Raw genomic sequence first — 18,753 nt, 5'->3', positions numbered from 1 at the left:
CCATCTCAGCAGTGGAAAAAGGTTTTCTTTTTTTTTTTTTTTTTTTTTGAGGCGGTGTCTCGCTCTGTCGCCCAGGCTGGAGTGCAGTGGCCGGATCTCAGCTCACTGCAAGCTCCACCTCCCGGGTTCACGCCATTCTCCTGCCTCAGCCTCCCGAGCAGCTGGGACTACAGGCTCCCGCCACCTCGCCCAGCTAGTTTTTTGTATTTTTAGTAGAGACGGGGTTTCACCGTGTTAGCCAGGATGGTCTCGATCTCCTGACCTCGTGATCCGCCCGTCTCGGCCTCCCAAAGTGCTGGGATTACAGGCTTGAGCCACCGCGCCCGGCCTGGAAAAAGGTTTTCATGAAGTTTTTCTAAGCCATGAAAATGGAAGATTCACTCTCAAATGCTCCATTCTCCCAGTGAAAAATAACACTCTTATTTGTCAGGTAGAAAAACTTATGTGAGTAATGACAATCTGAAAAACAGGGACTAAAAAACAAGTAGGAAATTTATCTTTCTCACATAATAGCAAGTCCAGAGGCTGCAGTTTGGGATGTGGCAGGTCCTCTGAGAAGTCCATTCCGCCTACTCTACCTCCATCAGCACTCAGCCTTCCTTCTCCTTGAGGAGAATGCAGATGGCTGGTGTATGACTGAGAAGGGTATAGGATGAGGGGCAAAACCATTTTCATTTTTAGGCTTTGTCTTGTTTACCCGAAAGCAATATTTCCATATTTTTTTCCAAAGAATATTAATTCTGTTAAAAGGCTACTGTAATTATAATGAAGAACGAGGATTTTCAAATTTCATATTCACACATCAAAAACAGAGAAAGAGAAAGAAACAGTAAGTTAGAAAGCCAGGAACAGTGGCTCATGGCTGTAATCCCAGCACTTTGGGAGGCTGAGGTTGGAGGATGGTTTGAGCTTGAGCACAGGAGTTCAAGACCAGCTTGAGCAACATAGTGAGACCTCATCTCTACATAAAAATTAAAAAGTTAGCCAGCTGTAGTGGCACACACCTGTGGTCCCAGGTACTCGGGAGGCTGAGGTGGAGGATCACTTGAGCCAGGAGGTTGAGGCTACAATAAACAGTGATCACACAACTGCACTGCAGCTGGGGCTGGACAAAGGGACACCCTTTCTCAACCAACAACAGCAAAATCCACAAACATGCTGCAGACCAAATAAGTGTTACCAATTATATCAATGACAACGTGGTCACCATAATTTTGGGAAGAGCCAGATTATATCAACTGACTTTGTTCTTTATCCTGAGAGCCTAATATTCTATGTAACCTATGGCCTGTTTTTAGGTGTTCAAAATGAAAGACAAAAATTATCAAACTGTCCTTAGTTTTTTTTTTTTTAACTTACAGATTTACTTCTATTGAGCTCTATTTGTATCTAATGAAAATATTTCTCCAGGTTGTAATATAGTCTAATTCCACTATCAAAGTAGGAAAATGAAAGAATTTGAGATTTTTTAAAAAATTCGTGCCCTCTTACCTTAAAGTGAGAGATGTATACACTTCCAAATATATTTTCATATTAGACTATAACTTAAAGGTAATCTAACTGTTATATCATAACTCGGGAATTTTCAGAGGGAGCCTGTATTTCCAATGAAGCATTAAAGACCTTCACAGGATTTCCTCAGGTACATAGGATATACTCAGTTGGGGTGAACTTTTAAAATGTTTAAGGATATATTTGTTCCAAAAAATGAATAATCCCATCTTGTTTTAGTTTTCAATTTTAGTTTTTTTGTTGTTTTTCCACATGTAAAACTTTTTTGTCTCTAAAGTCAAAATTATATTACAAATATATGAAAATCCTATTCTGATTTGCCTTCTCAAACTTTTTATTTTTTTAAATAGGTTTCTTGATAGGTATTAATTTTAGATTTTTTTTTTAATCACAAAGAGAATACCATATATGATATTCTATACCTTGTTTTTTAGCTATGGTGGCGATCACTTCAATATGACTTTCCTCATTCTTTTTCTTTTTTTGAGATGGAGTCTCGCTCCGTCACCCAGGCTGGAGTGCAGTGGCGCGATCTCAGCTTACTGCAACCTCTGCCTCCTGAGTTCAAGCAATTCTCCTGCCTCAGCCTCCAGAGTAGCTGGGATTACAAGAGCATCCCACCATGCCCAGCTAATTTTTGTATTTTCAGTACAGCCGGGGTTTCATCATGTTGGTCAGGTTGGTCTTGAACTCCTGACCTCGTGATCTGCCCGCCTCTGCCTCCCAAAGTGCTGGGATTACAGGCATGATCCACTGCACCCAGCCCTAACTTTCCTCACTCTTTTAACAGCTTCACATACATAGCCAACATTCCCCTAATTTCTCAGCCACCTTGCCTCAAGTTAAAACCATGAGACCACTTTTGCCAAACAGGGTGTAAGTGTAATGTATCACTTTCAGGCCAAACCACTTAAAACTAAGTGTGACCTTCTTGCTCGTTTCCTTTGCAATAATCAGAGGCCCATTTTTGAGATGCAGAAACCATAATACGGAAGCACCTCCATCTCTGAGTTACCACATAAACATCAGTTGCCCTACAGGGTCAACTATCCCAGTGGTGCAATTGACAGAAAAGACTCATTTTATACAGTAAGCTTCTGGGATTTAACAAAAAATGGTTTTGTGTCTCCAGGCACGACAGGACATGCCATTCCTTACAAGATTTTTAAAAGCAAAGCCTAGACAGCTTTAGCAATACCCTTCTTTCTTGACAAACTGTTAGAGATCTAGGCCTGAAGTGCAGGGAAAGGACAATAAAATCTGTCTTTCTACATCATTTCCTCCTCAGTGATGCTCATCAATTGCTATAAATCACTGTGTCATGTTTCCACTGCCAATTTTTTTAGATATTCAAAATACCTCCCCCAAACCTCAGCCTATCCTGTGTCTTAGTCCATTTTTTGTTGCTGTAACAGAAAACCTGACCTGGGTAATTTATATGTATGTATATAATTTATGTATGTTTACATATATAATTTATTTCTTCCAGTTCTGGAGGCTGGGAAGTCCAAGGCAGAGGGGCCACATGTGGTGAGGGCCCCCTTGCTGCATCATAACAGAAGTCATCACATGGTGAGACAGAGGAAACATGCCAGCTCAGCTCTCTTTTCCTCTTCTTCTAAGGCTACTAATCCCAACATAGGGACCCGCCCCCATAACTTCATCTATCCCTAATTACCTCCCAAAGGCTCCCACTTCTGAATACCATCAACATATGGATTGGAGGATTAAATTTCCAACGTGAACTTTTGGGGAATACATTCAAACACAGCACCGAATCACCATTTTCTAAAAGAGTAATACCGCAGCTACCCAAAATCACTGAACAAAGACATTAGGCACCATTTGCATTCCCTCTCAAAGTTTCTAAAACCATCTCTAGTTTTGAGTTCAATATGTCTCAGCTACTTTTCTATACTGCAATATCCTTTGTCCACTTAACACTACCATCACTGCAATCTGGTGCTCAGAACTGTTTTCCAGAAGGCTTTTCCTGTATGGTTCTTGCTAAACTTTGCCAATGAGAAAAACCTGCATGGGATGGGCACAGTGGCTCACAACTATAATCCCAGCACTATGGGAGGCTGAGGTGGGTGGATTGCTTGAGGTCAGGAGTTCAAAACCAGCCTGGGCAACATGGCGAAAACCTGTCTCTACCAAAAATACAACAATTAGCCCATCTCTTTTTTTTTTTTTTTTTTTTTTTTTTTTGAGACGGAGTCTCACTCTGTTGCCCGGGCTGGAGTGCAGTGGCCGGATCTCAGCTCACTGCAAGCTCTGCCTCCCGGGTTCCCGCCATTCTCCTGCCTCAGCCTCCAAGTAGCTGGGACTACAGGCGCCCGCCACCTCGCCCGGCTAGTTTTTTGTATTTTTTTAGTAGAGACAGGGTTTCACCGTGTTAGCCAGGATGGTCTCGATCTCCTGACCTTGTGATCCGCCTGTCTCGGCCTCCCAAAGTGCTGGGATTACAGGCTTGAGCCACCGCGCCCGGCCAAATTAGCCCATCTCTTAACCCAGTCTCAAAACAAATAAATATAAATAAATAAAAACTTTAAAAAATTTTAAATGCTGTTTAAAAAAAAAGGAAAACCTGAATGGAATAGGAAAGGCAGAAGTGAAGCACTAAGCCATTAATCTCAGATGAATACGGCACAGACTTCACCATCTCTAATCCCAATCAAGCAGCCAGAAGCAGTAACTTCTAAGACATCTCCATGAGCTATGGTTTCTCACTGAAGCTGCCAGTGACTATTTTTCTTTGATATTCCTACTGCAGTCTTCCACACATTTCACTGCTCAAGCACCTCCAATATTCTTAACTTATATAACTATTCTTATTCCTGAAATAATTGTATACATTTTTCTAAACACAGACTTGATGCAAACATCCAGAATAAAGCTAATTCCATGTTTTCAAAGTTTATTCATTACAACCTGCATTACTGTATTGATCCTGAGTCTCACTCTGTCACTCAGACTGAGTGCAGTGTTAGTCATGGCTCACTGCAGCCTCAACCTCCCTGGCTCAAGCCATCCTTTCCCCTCAACCTCCCAAGTAGCTAGGACTACAGGTGCATGCCATGACACCCAGCTAATTTTTTATTTTTTGGTAGAGATGAGGTCTCACTATGTTGCCCAGGCTGGTCTCGAACTCCTGGACACAGGTGATCCTCCCTCTTGGGCCCCCCAAAGTGCTGAGACTACAGGTATGAGCCAAAGAACCTTGCCAACTTTGCCGAAATTAAGAATGCTATTAAGAAAGTGGAAAAACAGTACACAGAAGTGAAAAAAGTATTTGCAAATTATATATATCATAAGGGTGTAGTATTCAGAATATAAAAAAACTCTTACAACTCAACCAAAAACACAATCTGATTTTTAAAATATTAAAAGAAATTTTTGAGTAAACATTTCTCCAATGAAGATACACATGGCTAATAAGCATATGAACAGATACTCAACATTCATCATTAAGAAAATCCAATCACAATGAAATATCACTTGTAAGTGACTAGAAGGGTATATACTATTACTACTGCTAACCCAACAACTACAAACATCAATAATCGATAGGAAGTGCAGAAAACGGAACACTGGAACATTGCTGATAGAAAAGTAAAATGGTGCAGGTGCATTCGAAAACAGTTTGGCAGATCCACAAAAAGATAATCACCGATAATTACCATATGACCCAGAAATTTCATGTTTACAAACATATCCAAGAGAAGTGAAACCATGTATCTGCAAAAACATTTTGTAGAAAGTTGTTCATAGCAGCATTTTCCATAATAGCCTAATTTCTTTTTCCTTCTTTTCTTTCTTTTTTTTCCCTCCCTCTCCCTCTCCCTCTCCCTCTCTTTCTCTCTCTCTCTCTTTCTTTCTTTCTTTCTTTCTTTTTGAGATGGAGTCTTGCTCTGTCGCCCAGGCTGGAGTGCAGTGGTGCGATCTTGGCGATCTCTGCTCACTGCAAGCTCCGCCTCCCGGGTTCACGCCATTCTCCTGCCTCAGCCTCCCGAGTAGCTGGGACTACAGGCGCCCGCCACCAGGCCGGCTAATATTTTGTATTTTTAGTAGAGACAGGGTTTCACTGTGTTAGTCAGGACAGTCTCAATCTCCTGACCTCGTGATCTGCCCATCTCGGCCTCCCAAAGTGCTGGGATTACAGGCATGAGCCACTGCACCCGGCCCATAATAGCCTAATTTCAAAGAGTAGAAAGAGTTCAAATCTCCATCAAACAATGAATGGATAGACAAACTGTAGAATATTATTCAGCAACACAAAGCGATGAGGTACTAGGCTGGGTATGGTGGCTCACACCCGTAATCCTAGCACTTTGGGAGGCCTAGGCAGGCAGATCACTTGAGGTCAGGAATTCAAGATCAGCCTGGCTAATATGGTGAAACCTTGTGTCTATTAAAAATATAAAAATTAGCCAGGCATGGTGGTACATGCCTGTAGTCCCAGCTACTCGAGAGGATGAGGCAGGAGAATTGCTTGAGCCTGGGAGGTGGAGGTTGCAGTGAGCTGAGATTGCTCCACCGCACTCCAGAATGGGCACCAGAGTTAGACTCTGTCTCAAATAAATAAATAAATAAATAAATAAATAAATAAATAAAAGAATGAATGAATGAATGAAGTTATGAGGTACTAACAAATGTTAATTTTGGGTGGGGTTATTTTTTTTTTTTTTTTTTTTTTGAGACAGAGTCTGGGTCTGTCGCCCAGGCTGGAGTGCAGTGGCCAGATCTCAGCTCACTGCAAGCTCCGCCTCCCGGGTTTACGCCATTCTCTCGCCTCAGCCTCCCGAGTAGCTGGGACTACAGGCGCCCGCCATCTCGCCCGGCTAATTTTGTATTTTTTTAGTAGAGACGGGGTTTCACCGTGTTAGCCAGGATGGTCTCGATCTCCTGACCTCGTGATCCGCCCGTCTCGGCCTCCCAAAGTGCTGGGATTACAGGCTTGAGCCACCGCGCCCGGCCATGGGTGGGGTTATTTTTTATAGAGACAAAGTTTGCCCAGGCTGGTCTCGAATTCCTGGGTTTAAGCGATCTGCCCATCTTGGCCTTCCAAAGTGTTAGAATCACAAACGTGAGCCACTGTGTCTGGCCTAGAAATTGATTGTTTTTTTTTTGGACAGGGCTTTGCTCTGTCACCTACGCTGGAGTGCAGTGGCATGATCCTAGCTCACTGTGACCTCCAACTCCTGAGCTCAATGAATTCTCCTGCTTCAGCCTCCTGAGTAGCTGGGACTATAGAAATGTGCCACCATGCCCAACTAATTTTTAAATTTTGTAGAGACAGGGTCTTGCCATGTTGCCTATGCTAGTCTCAAATTCCTGGGCTCAGGCAAGCCTCTCACCTGGGCCTCTCAAAGTGCTGACGTTACAGATGTCAGCCTCCATGCCCAGCTGGCTAGCGGGATATTTAAACCACAGATGAGTACTCATTGCAGCCCAACCAGATAAACATCACAACACCCCAAGTCAGTCATCTTTCACTGCCTTCTCTAGCCATTTTTCAAGCAGCTTGGGAAGTCTACCCCATTCTCTCCAGAAAGCCTTTTGTAATAAACATTCTTATAATACTTGGATGTAGAGTAGCACCAATCCTGAAATCTAAACCAAACTTTGCATGGGGTTCCCTCCTGTTCTAGTGGAGTGGCGACAAGTGCAAATCAGTAAAAAAAAAAAAAAAAAAAAAAAAGCTAAATACATGAGGTTTCTAGTTTATTTATTTTTTTAATTCCATTGTCTATGTTCATTATTAAGAGGAAACTCACGAACACTGATTTTTTTCAAATTATTTCATGGAGTGCTCCAAGTACAAAAAAGAAGTTGTGTTATTATTTCAGAAATTTTAGTTACTAATAATTTTCATATGCTTACATTTGTACTTTCCTCTCATGTAAAAGAAGGTACAAGCCATTCTTGCAAAGGCATGCAGAAAGTTATGTAGAAAAAAGGCATATAGAAATATGATCGCACAGTGCACATTCATGAATGGGAAAGCAGGTTTCAGGGGGTCTAATATTGTACCACTATGGCATGGCATTTGCATTATAGCCATAGAAGACATCTGGGGCAGAGTGTGGAGAAAATATTTCAAGTACAAATTATGAATATGTATTTCTCAAATTATATACTGTTTGAACATAACATGGATAGAAATTGTTATAGATGACATTCAACCTTGAGAGTCTAACGATATATTATAGTGTTTAAGTGTCCCAGTGAGGTGGGATATGCTTGGGTTGACAGAAGGAACATGATTCACTCAGCATTACTAAAAATAATGATATTTTACTAAGACATGAGAAGTGTAATATATTCTAAATAAAATAGTATCAAATGCAATCTCAGGGGCCAAATGTGAATCCCTTATAAGAACACTCTACTCTGGTTCTTTTGATGGACTGTCCTCTATGGTAACCATTCTCTCTTCAGTTTCCAAAAATAAGACCTATGTTCAATAATCTGTGATATGCAACAGTTACTACCTTTCAAAAGAGAGGTGATCATCATTCCCCCTCCATTTCTTTCTACCACATATGCAGTCTCTAGTAACCGACCATTTTACTTCCATGAAATCTCTCAATGTCCCATCCTACTCTTCTTGTTTCATGGTCATCTTGTAGTGTAACCTATCTTTCCTATAATCGACAAAGGTCCCCAGTCGTATCAACAATTCTAAGGGGTTCTGACCACATAAAGCATATGTTAGACAATAGTTTTACCTCTCTTCTGTCACAAACCCCCATGCTCTTATAGTATATTGTATATTAGTGTTTTTGGCTGGGCACAGTGGCTCACGCCTGTAATCCCAGCACTTTGGGAGCCAAGGCGGATGGATCACCTGAGGTCAGGAATTCAAGATCAGCCTGACCAACATGGCGAAACCCCATGTCTACTAAAAATACAAAGAAAACAAAACAAAAAAAAACTAGCCAGGCATCATGGCATATGCCTGTAATCCCAGCTACTCATGAGGCTGAGGCAGGAGAATCGCTTGAACCCAGGAGGCAGAGGTTGCAGTGAGCTGAGATCGTGCCATTGCACTCCAGCCTGGGCAACACAGCAAGACTCTGTCTCAAAAAAAAAAAAAAAAATTAGTGTTCTTGCTTTTTCCTGGTTTCAATAATATATATAAGCCACACCTTGGGAAGTAGTCCCTTCCATCTTACATCCATTCCTTGGGACAAACATGATAAATGAAAAGCATGCCACGAAGATTTAACATCAACATATTTCAGACTTCAAGGTGTAATTCATCAGTACTTTTAACAATATGAAATAACTGAATAAAAAATTAACACTGAAGAGTTACATCTTTCCACAGATGTCCTTGCTCCTCTGACACATGCCATCTCATGAGTTTGTGACTTTTTAAAATTGTCTGTGATTTTAACATCAATCACTTAATCTTCAAGAAGGAATAAAGACTTAGTTCCCTCTAGCCTGAATTTTTGTATGACAAAATGCTTTCATATAAGGATGAATTTCCATTGAGAAATTTAAAATAATTTACCACCTTCATTTGTAATGTTTCTCTCCAAAATGAATGGTGTATCCTGAAGTCAGAACATTACTTAAAGGACTTGCCACATTTGTACGGTTTCCATCCTGAATATATTCTGTTATATCCATAATAGGGTAAATCTTTTTATAAAGCTGTTCACATTCATTATATTTGTAAGGCTTCTCTACAGTAAGAATTCTGTGCGTTCCACAAGGCTTGAACTTTGGATAAGCCTTGCCATACACGTTATCTTTGTGTGGTTTATCTCAAAGATGTATATTCTGGTATCACGTGAGGTACAAGCCATAGCTAAAGGCTTTACCACATTTTCATTTTATATGGTTTCTTTTCACAGTGGAATCCCTGATGCTAAGTACAGCTTGAATACTTATTTAATTTTTGTCTCATTATATTTGATACGTTTTTCTCTATTATAAATTTTTTGATGATCCCCAAGGTTTGAACTTTGGAATAAAGCATTACCATGTATATTATGTTTACAATGTTTCTTTTCAATGTGTATTTTCTGATGTCTGGTAAGGTTTGCAAATTGGGTAAAAGCTTTGCCACATTCAGTACATTTGTAAGGTTTCTCTCCAGTATGGATTTTCTTATGCTGAGTAAGATTTGAACGTTCAGTAAAGGCTTTGCCGCATTCAGTACATTTGTAAGGTTTCTCTCCGGTATGAGTTCTCTGATGACCCCAAAGGTGTGAACGTTTGATAAAAGCTTTCTCACATTTATTACATTTGTAAGGTTTTTCTCCAGTGTGAATTCTCTGATGTTCCACAAGACTTGAACTTTGGATAAAAGCCTTGCCACACACATGACATTTGTGTGGTTTCTCTCCAGGATGTATATTCTGATGTCTAGTGAGATGTGAGCACTGCTTAAAAGCTTTGCCACACTCATTACATATGTAAGGCTTCTCTCCAGTATGGATTCTCTTATGTTGGGTAAGGCTTGAACGCTCAGCAAAGGCTTTGTCACATTCACTACATTTGTAAGGCTTCTCTCCAGTATGAATTCTTTCATGACCCCAAAGGTGTGAACGCTGGATAAATGCCTTACCACATTCATTACATTTGTAAGGTTTCTCTCCAGTATGCATTCTCTGATGACTTGCGAGATTTGAATTTTGACTACAGACCTTGCCACATATATTACACTGATATGGTTTCTCTCCTGTATGGACTCTCTGATGCCTAGTGAGGTTTGAACACTGGTTAAAGGCTTTGCCACACTCCTTACATTTGTAAGGTCTCTGTCCAGAATGAATTCTCCGATGATTAGTGAGGTTCGAACTGTTGCTAAAAGCCTTTCCACAGTCACTACATTTGTATGATTTTTCTCTAATGTGTGTTCTCCCATACTGTATATATAACAAAGGGTATTTCAAAATCTTCCTATATTTATTACAAATGTTTTTGACACAAGGAGGAAGTGGTGAAACTGAGGAACTATTGATAGACTTCTCAACTGGGTTACATTCAGACATTTTCTCCCCAGTTTGAAATCTCTGTCGTTCAGTCAGCTGTGCCTGTAGGCTTAATCCAATTCTATTTTCAAAACATTTCACGTATTTGTTTCCAGCATACCTTATGTTACTTTTCAGTTTTAACAAATTCCTTATAAATGGCGTGTCATGTATGAAATATTGGTATGCACTATCTCTTATAGAAACACTCTGCTTTAAAGAGAAATGTATTGAGGATTTATTATGTTGTTGACCTTTTCTGTGAGTGAGATTTTTGTTAGAGGTCAAAGGCATTCCTTTGTAATTTTTTGCATCATAGTCCCACAGAATGTCAAACGTAGGCATATTTTCCCAGACTTCCTTGAGGTCAAAATTGTTGATGCCATGACTTTCCTTTCTTTCTAATATTACCAGATGGTATAATTCCTCTTTATTGTTTTCCTTTGGTGATAATCCCTTGCTTGTAAATCCAACAGAAATATCTGAAAGATATAAAAAACCACAGGCTTTCCATCAAATAGAGTTGCAAGGTAAATATTTTATTAAAATACATAACATTACAAGAAAACTAAGATTTACAATGAACAGTTATGAAGCTTCTCAATCGTCTTTAAATGTTTAAGAACACAAAAGGACTAGCTGTCCTCAATAAAGTAACATAGTAACAAAACGTGCAACAAATTACTTTAAGCACAGTTTAAAATACCCTATAGCTAAAACACTCATACTATGTAAATCCACATAAACCCTGACAGAAGAGGTATTTTTCCACCACCACAAGGAACACGTAAATTGGCAGCTATATTGTAGTCTCATATTTGAAGATAAATAGTAATGCATTATTTAGTACATAATTATTACACACAAATAAAAGGTAAGGCACAGCTCAAACTTATCTAATAAAAATATTTTAAAATGGCAATTCATAATTGCAAAAAACACTGCAAGGAAAAATTAGAAAGAATTTAATAAAATTTTGAATATTTACAAATTACAAATATGAATACTTGTTATAAAACTACTATACCTATGTAGAATGTGCATTTTGTAGCATTAACAATTTGTGCATGGTGGTTATATTGCATAATATATACTGAAAAACCATCATCTGTAAATCATCATAAAAACAAATAAAAGCCGGGCGCAGTGGCTCACGCCTGTAATCCCAGCACTTTGGGAGGCCGAGATGGGCAGATAACGAGGTCAGGAGATTGAGACCATCCTGGCTAACACGGTGAAACCTCGTCTCTACTAAAAAAATACAAAAAATAGCCGGGCATGGTGGTGGGCGCCTGTAGTCCCAGCTACTCAGGAGGCTGAGGCAGAAGAATGGCATCAACCCGGGAGGCAGAGCTTGCAGTGAGCCGAGATCGCGCCACTGCACTCCAGCCTGGGCAACAGAGCAAGACTCCATCTCAAAAAAAAAACCAACAAAAAACAAACAAACAAAAAAAAACAAATAAAACACTTTTTAGTAACCTGTGAAAATCTAACAGGCAAGTTAACAACCACAATTACACACCATTGTCAGTGCAATTCTAAAGAATTATTGTGCGGCCGGGCGCGGTGGCTCAAGCCTGTAATCCCAGCACTTTGGGAGGCCGAGACGGGCGGATCACGAGGTCAGGAGATCGAAACCACCCTGACTAACACGGTGAAACCCTGTCTCTACTAAAAAATACAAAAAACTAGCCGGGCGAGGTGGCGGGCGCCTGTAGTCCCAGCTACTCGGGAGGCTGAGGCAGGAGAATGGCATGAACCCGGGAGGTGGAGCTTGCAGTGAGCTGAGATCCGGCCACTGCAGTCCAGCCTGGGCCATAGAGCAAGACTCCGTCTCAAAAAAAAAAAAAGAATTATTGCTTATGAACTACAGAAAAAACAGAAGGAACACATAACAGGAAAAATAATATGTCGAGAATCACTAAATTTTGAAATATCAGCTTCAGGTAAATGCACATTATTATAAAGACGAAGAATTAGGAGGGGAGTCTGAAATAATTTCACGCCTGCAATGATATGACAGCAGTATAGAGAGAAACTCCCTGACTAGGAAATGTCATCTAGTTTTCCAGTTCTATGGCCAAAAAAAAAATACGTATAATGAAAGCTATGTGCTTTAACATTTTATTATGTAGAGTCAGAGAAAATGTTGATATGAAAAAAATTACAAAAAAGAAAACATGTAAGACATAATGCAGGCAAAGGTCAATCTCATAAGAAACATGACAGACACTTGACATATCTTATTAATAAAGGTAACTTTTCAAACCATCCTAAATGCTATGCAAGTTATGAAGGTCTCTAACAGCATTAATTGATTTAAATCCTCTTGAGGTAAATTACTACACCTTTTCATACCACAACAAAGGGCTGAAGAGGTTTACATACCTATCCCTCACTCACACAGAAAGCAAATATAACAGGCAGAATCTGAACCTGCCTGTGCAGCCTGAGATGCCATGTTTATAGCATTAAGCACCACTGGACACCCAGAGCAGGACAGATTATAAGTCACAGCAAGTACCAGGAATGTAGGAAGCAATGTTTCAAGGCAGATATGGGACTTGAGCTGTGTCACCTATAGTGTGACAGCACCACTGCTCTCAGTTAGCATGAGTCACCTTGTCTTGCACATGTTGTTTAGACAGTGACCAGATCATGTTGCTGTCCTGCGTAAGCTGTCCTGTGTATAAGCAGCAGTCATTCTTTACACAGTATGTGCAATGAAGGGATGTTATTCAGTGCTAAAAAGAAATGAGCTGTCAAGGTATAAAAAGACATGGAAGAAATTTAAATGCACATTATTAAGTGAAAGAAGCCAATCTGAAAAGGCCATATACCATATGGTTCCAACTATATGACATTCTGGAAAAGGCAAATCTGTGGAGACAGTAAAGAGATCAGTGGTTGCCAGGTGCTGGTGGGAGGGAGAGGTGAACAGAGCATAGATTTTTATTATTATTATTATTATTATTATACTTTAAGTTCTAGGGTACATGTGCACAATGTGCAGGTTTGTTACATATGTATACATGTGCCATGTTGGTGTGCTACACCCATTAACTCATCATTTACATTAGGTATATCTCCTAATGCTATCCCTCCCCCCTCCCCACTCCCCACAATAGGCCCCGGTGCGTGATGTTCCCCTTCCTGTGTCCAAGTGATCTCATTGTTCAATTCCCACCTATGAGTGAGAACATGTGGTGTTTGGTTTTCTGTTCTTGGGACAGTTTGCTGAGAATGATGGTTTCCAGCTGCATCCATGTCCTTACAAAGGACACGGACTCATCCTTTTTTATGGCTGCATAGTATTCCATGGTGTATATGTGCCAGATTTTCTTAATCCAGTCTGTCACTGATGGACATCTGGGTTGATTCCAAGTCTTTGCTATTGTGAGTAGTGCTGCAATAAACATACGTGTGCATGTGTCTTTATAGCAGCATGATTTATAATCCTTTGGGTATATACCCAGTAATGGGATGGCTGGGTCAAATGGTATTTCTAGTTCCTGATCCTTGAGGAATTGCCACACTGTTTTCCACAATGGTTGAACTAGTTTACAGTCCCACCAACAGTGTAAAAGTGTTCCTATTTCTCCACATCCTCTCTAGCACCTGTTGTTTCCTGATTTTTTAATGATTGCCATTCAAACTGGTGTGAGATGGTATCTCATTGTGGTTTTGATTTGCATTTCTCTGATGGTGAGTGGTGATGAGCATTTTTTCATGTGTCTGTTGGCTGTATGAATGTCTTCTTCTGAGAACTGTCTGTTCATATCCTTTGCCCACTTTTTGATGGGGTTTTTTCTTATAAATTTGTTTGAGTTCTTTGTAGATTCTAGATATTAGCCCTTTGTCAGATGGATAGATTGCAAAAATTTTCTCCCATTCTGTAGGTTGCCTGTTCACTCTGATGGTAGTTTCTTTTACTGTGCAGAAGCTCTTTAGTTTCATTAGATCCCATTTGTCAATTTTGGCTTTTGTTGCCATTGCTTTTGGTGTTTTAGACATGAAGTCCTTGCCCATGCCTATGTCCTGAATGGTATTACCTAGGTTTTCTTCTAGGGTTTTTATGGTTTTAGGTCTAACATTTAAGTCTCTGATCCATCCTGAATTAATTTTCGTATAAGGAGTAAGGAAAGGACCCAGTTTCAGCTTTCTACTAACGGCTAGCCAATTTTCCCAGCACCATTTATTAAACAGAGAATCCTTTCCTCATTTTTTGTTTTTGTCAGGTTTGTCAAAGATCAGATGGCTGTAGATGTGTGGTATTATTTCTGAGGGCTCTGTTCTGTTCCATTGGTCTATAGCTCTGTTTTGGTACCAGTACCATGCTGTTCTGGTTACTGTAGCCTTGTAGTATAGTTTGAAATCAGGTAGCGTGATGCCTCCAGCTTTGTTCTTTTGGCTTAGGATTGTCTTGGCAATGCGGGGTCTTTTTTGGTTCCATATGAACTTTAAAGCAGTTTTTTCCAATTCTGTGAAGAAAGTCATTGGTAGCTTAATGGGGATGGCATTGAATCTATAAATTACCTTGGGCAGTATGGCCATTTTCATAATATTGATTCTTTCTATCCATAAGCATGGTATGTTCTTCCATTTGCTTGTGTCCTCTTTTATTTCACTGAGTAGTGGTTTGTAGTTCTCCTTGAAGAGGTCCTTTACACCCCTTGTAAGTTACATTCCGAGGTATTTTATTCTCTTTGAAGCTATTGTGAATAGGAGTTCATTCATGATTTAGTTCTCTGTTTGTCTGTTACTGGTGTATAACAATGCTTGTGATTTTTGCACACTGATTTTGTATCCTGAGACTTTGCTGAAGTTGCTTATCAGCTTAAGGAGATTTTGGGCTGAGACGATGGGGCTTTCTAAATATACAATCATGTCATCTGCAAACAGGGACAATTTAACTACTTCTTTTCCTAACTGAATACCCTTTATTTCTACCTCTTGCCTGATTGCCCTAGCCAGAACTTCCAACACTATGTTGAATAGGAGTGGTGAGAGAGGGCATCCCTGTCTTGTGCCAGTTTTCAAAGGGAATGCTTCCAGTTCTTGCCCATTCAGTATGATATTGGCTGTGGGTTTGTCATAAACAGGTCTTATTATTTTGAGGTATGTTCCATCAATACCGAATTTATTGAAGAGTTTTTAGCATGAAGTGCTGTTGAATTTTGTCAAAAGCCTTTTCTGCATCTATTGAGATAATCATAAGGTTTTTGATTTAGTTCTGTTTATATGATGGATTACGTTTATTGATTTGCATATGTTGAACCAGCCTTGCATCCCAGGGATGAAGCCCAATGGATCATGGTGGATAAGCTTTTTGATGTGCTGCTGATTCGGTTTGCCAGTATTCTATTGAGGATTTTTGCATCAATGTTCATCAGGGATATTGGTCTAAACTCTTTTTTTATTTTGTCTCTGCCAGGCTTTGATATCAGGATGATGTTGGCCTCATAAAATGAGTTAGGGAGGATTCCCTCTTTTTCTATTGATTGGAGTAGTTTCAGAAGAAATGGTTCCAGCTCCTCCTTGTACCTCTGGTAGAATTTGGCTGTGAATCCGTCTGGACCTGGACTTTTTCTGGTTGGTAGGCTATTAATTATTGCCTCAATTTCAGAGCCTGCTATTGGTCTATTCAGGGATTCAACTTCTTCCTGGTTTAGTCTTGGGAGAGTGTAAGTGTCCAGGAAATTATCCATTTCTTCTAGGTTTTCTAGTTTATTTGCGTAGAGGTGTTTATAGTATTCTCTGATGGTAGTTTGTATTTCTGTGGGGTCGGTGGTGATATCCCCTTTATCATTTTTTATTGCATCTATTTGATTCTTCTCCCTTTTCTTCTTTATTAGTCTTGCTCGTGGTCTATCAATTTTGTTGATCATTTCAAAAAACCAGCTACTGGATTCATCAATTTTTTGGAGGGTTTTTTGTGTCTCTATCTCCTTCAGTTCTGCTCTGATCTTAGTTATTTCTTGCCTTCTGCTAGCTTTTGAATGTGTTTGCTCTTGCTTCTCTAGTTCTTTTCATTGTGATGTTAGGGTGTCAATTTTAGATCTTTCCAGCTTTCTCTTGTGGGCATTTAGTGCTATAAATTTCCCTCTACATACTGCTTTAACTGTGTCCCAGAGATTCTGGTATGTTGTATCTTTGTTCTCATTGGTTTCAAAGAACATCTTTATTTCTGCCTTCATTTCATTATGTACCCAGTAGTCATTCAGGAGCAGGTTGTTCAGTTACCATGTAGTTGAGCGGTTTTGATTGAGTTTCTTAGTCCTGAGTTCTAGTTTGATTGCACTGTGGTCTGACAGACAGTTTGTTATAATTTCTGTTTTCACATTTGCTGAGGAGTGCTTTACTTCCAACTATGTGGTCAATTTTGGAATAAGTGCGATGTGGTGCTGAGAATAATGTATATTCTGTTGATTTGGGGTGGAGAGTTCTGTAGACGTCTATTAGGTCTGCTTGGTGCAGAGTGGAGTTCAATTCCTGGATATCCTTGTTAACTTTCTGTCTCGTTGATCTGTCTAATGTTGACAGTGGGGTGTTAAAGTCTCCCATTACTATTGTATGAGAGTCTAAGTCTCTAAGGACTTGCTTTATGAATCTGGGTGCTCCTGTATTTGGTGCATATATATTTAGGATAGTTAGTTCTTCCTGATGAATTGATCCCTTTACCATTATGTAATGGCCTTCTTTGTCTCTTTTGATCTTTGATGGTTTAAAGTCTGTTTTATCAGAGACTAGGATTACAACCCCTGCTTTTTTTTGTTTTCCATTTGCTTGGGAGATCTTCCTCCATCCCTTTATTTTGAGCCTATATGCATCTCTGCATGTGAGATGGGTCTCCTGAATACAGGAAACTGATGGGTCTTGACTCTTTATCCAATTTGCCAGTCTGTCTTTTAATTGGACAATTTAGTCCATTTACATTTAAGGTTAATATTTTTATGTGTGAACTTGATCCTGTCATTATATTAGCTGGTTATTTTGCTCGTTAGTTGATGCAGTTTCTTCATAGTGTTGATGGTCTTTACAATTTGGTATGTTTTTGCAGTGACTGGTACCGGTTGTTCCTTTCCATGTTTAGTGCTTCCTTCAGAAGATCTTATAAGGCAGGCCTGGTGGTGACAAAATATCTCAGCATTATCTTGTCTGTAAAGGATTTTCTTTCTCCTTCACTTATGAAGCTTAGGCTGGGCGCGGTGGCTCAAGCCTGTAATCCCAGCACTTTGGGAGGCCGAGACGGGCGGATCACAAGGTCAGGAGATCGAGACCATCCTGGCTAACACAGTGAAACCCCGTGTCTACTAAATATACAAAAAACTAGCCGGGCGAGGTGGCGGGCGCCTGTAGTCCCAGCTACTTGGGAGGCTGAGGCAGGAGAATGGCGGGAACCCGGGAGACGGAGCTTGCAGTGAGCTGAGATCCGGCCACTGCACTCCAGCCTGGGCGACAGAGCAAGACTCCGCCTCAAAAAAAAAAAAAAAAAAAAACTTATGAAGCTTAGTTTGGCTAGATATGAAACTCTAGGTTGAAAATTGTTTTCTTTAAGAATGTTGAGCCGGGCGCGGTGGCTCAAGCCTGTAATCCCAGCACTTTGGGAGGCCGAGACGGGCAGATCACGAGGTCAGGAGATCGAGACCATCCTGGCTAACCTGCTGAAACCCCACCTCTACTAAAAAATACAAAAAACTAGCCGGATGAGGTGGTGGGCACCTGTAGTCCCAGCCACTCGGGAGGCTGAGGCAGAAGAATGGCGTAAACCAGGGAGGCAGAGCTTGCAGTGAGCTGAGATCCGGCCACTGCACTCCAGCCTGGGCAACAGAGCAAGACTCCATCTCAAAAAAAAAAAAAGAATGTTGAATATTGGCTCCCACTCTCTTCTTGCTTGTAGGGTTTCTGCCAAGAGATCTGCTGTTAGTCTGATGGGTTTTCCTTTGTGGGTAACCTGACCTTGCTCTCTGGCTGCCCTTAACATTTTTTCCTTCATTTAAACTTTGGTGAATCTGACAATTATGTGTTGTGGAGTTGTTCTTCTTGAGGAGTATCTTTGTGGCGTTCTCTATATTTCCTGAATTTGAATGTTGGCCTGCCTTACTAGGTTGGGGAAGTTCTCCTGGATGGTATCCCGCAGAGTCTTTTCCAACTTGGTTCCATTTTCCCCGTCACTTTCAGGCACACCAATCAGATGTAGATTTTGTCTTTTCACACAATCCCATATTTCTTGGAGGCTTTGTTCATT

General features: G+C 40.3%; 2 protein-coding genes across 2 annotated transcripts in view; one reads left to right on the top strand and one right to left on the bottom strand.

Moving 5' to 3' along the window:
* Positions 1-3,374, top strand: part of LOC117093606 (zinc finger protein 665-like) — a 28,394-nt gene extending 25,020 nt beyond the window's left edge. Inside the window, exon 5 of the mRNA XM_033228951.1 lies at positions 3,002-3,374. Coding sequence (XP_033084842.1) covers positions 3,002-3,186 — 185 coding nt within the window. The 3' untranslated portion in view covers positions 3,187-3,374. The remainder of the gene's footprint in view (positions 1-3,001) is intronic.
* Positions 1-18,753, bottom strand: part of LOC117093626 (zinc finger protein 888-like) — a 385,964-nt gene that overhangs the window by 303,585 nt on the left and 63,626 nt on the right. The gene's annotated exons all lie outside the window — the stretch shown is intronic.

This window comes from Trachypithecus francoisi, unplaced genomic scaffold (assembly GCF_009764315.1).
Source record: "Trachypithecus francoisi isolate TF-2019V2 unplaced genomic scaffold, Tfra_2.0 Lachesis_group12, whole genome shotgun sequence".
In the NCBI taxonomy this organism is placed as follows: domain Eukaryota; kingdom Metazoa; phylum Chordata; class Mammalia; order Primates; family Cercopithecidae; genus Trachypithecus; species Trachypithecus francoisi.
Note: the sequence above shows the minus strand (reverse complement) of the source record. Positions and strands in the feature narration are given on the sequence as shown.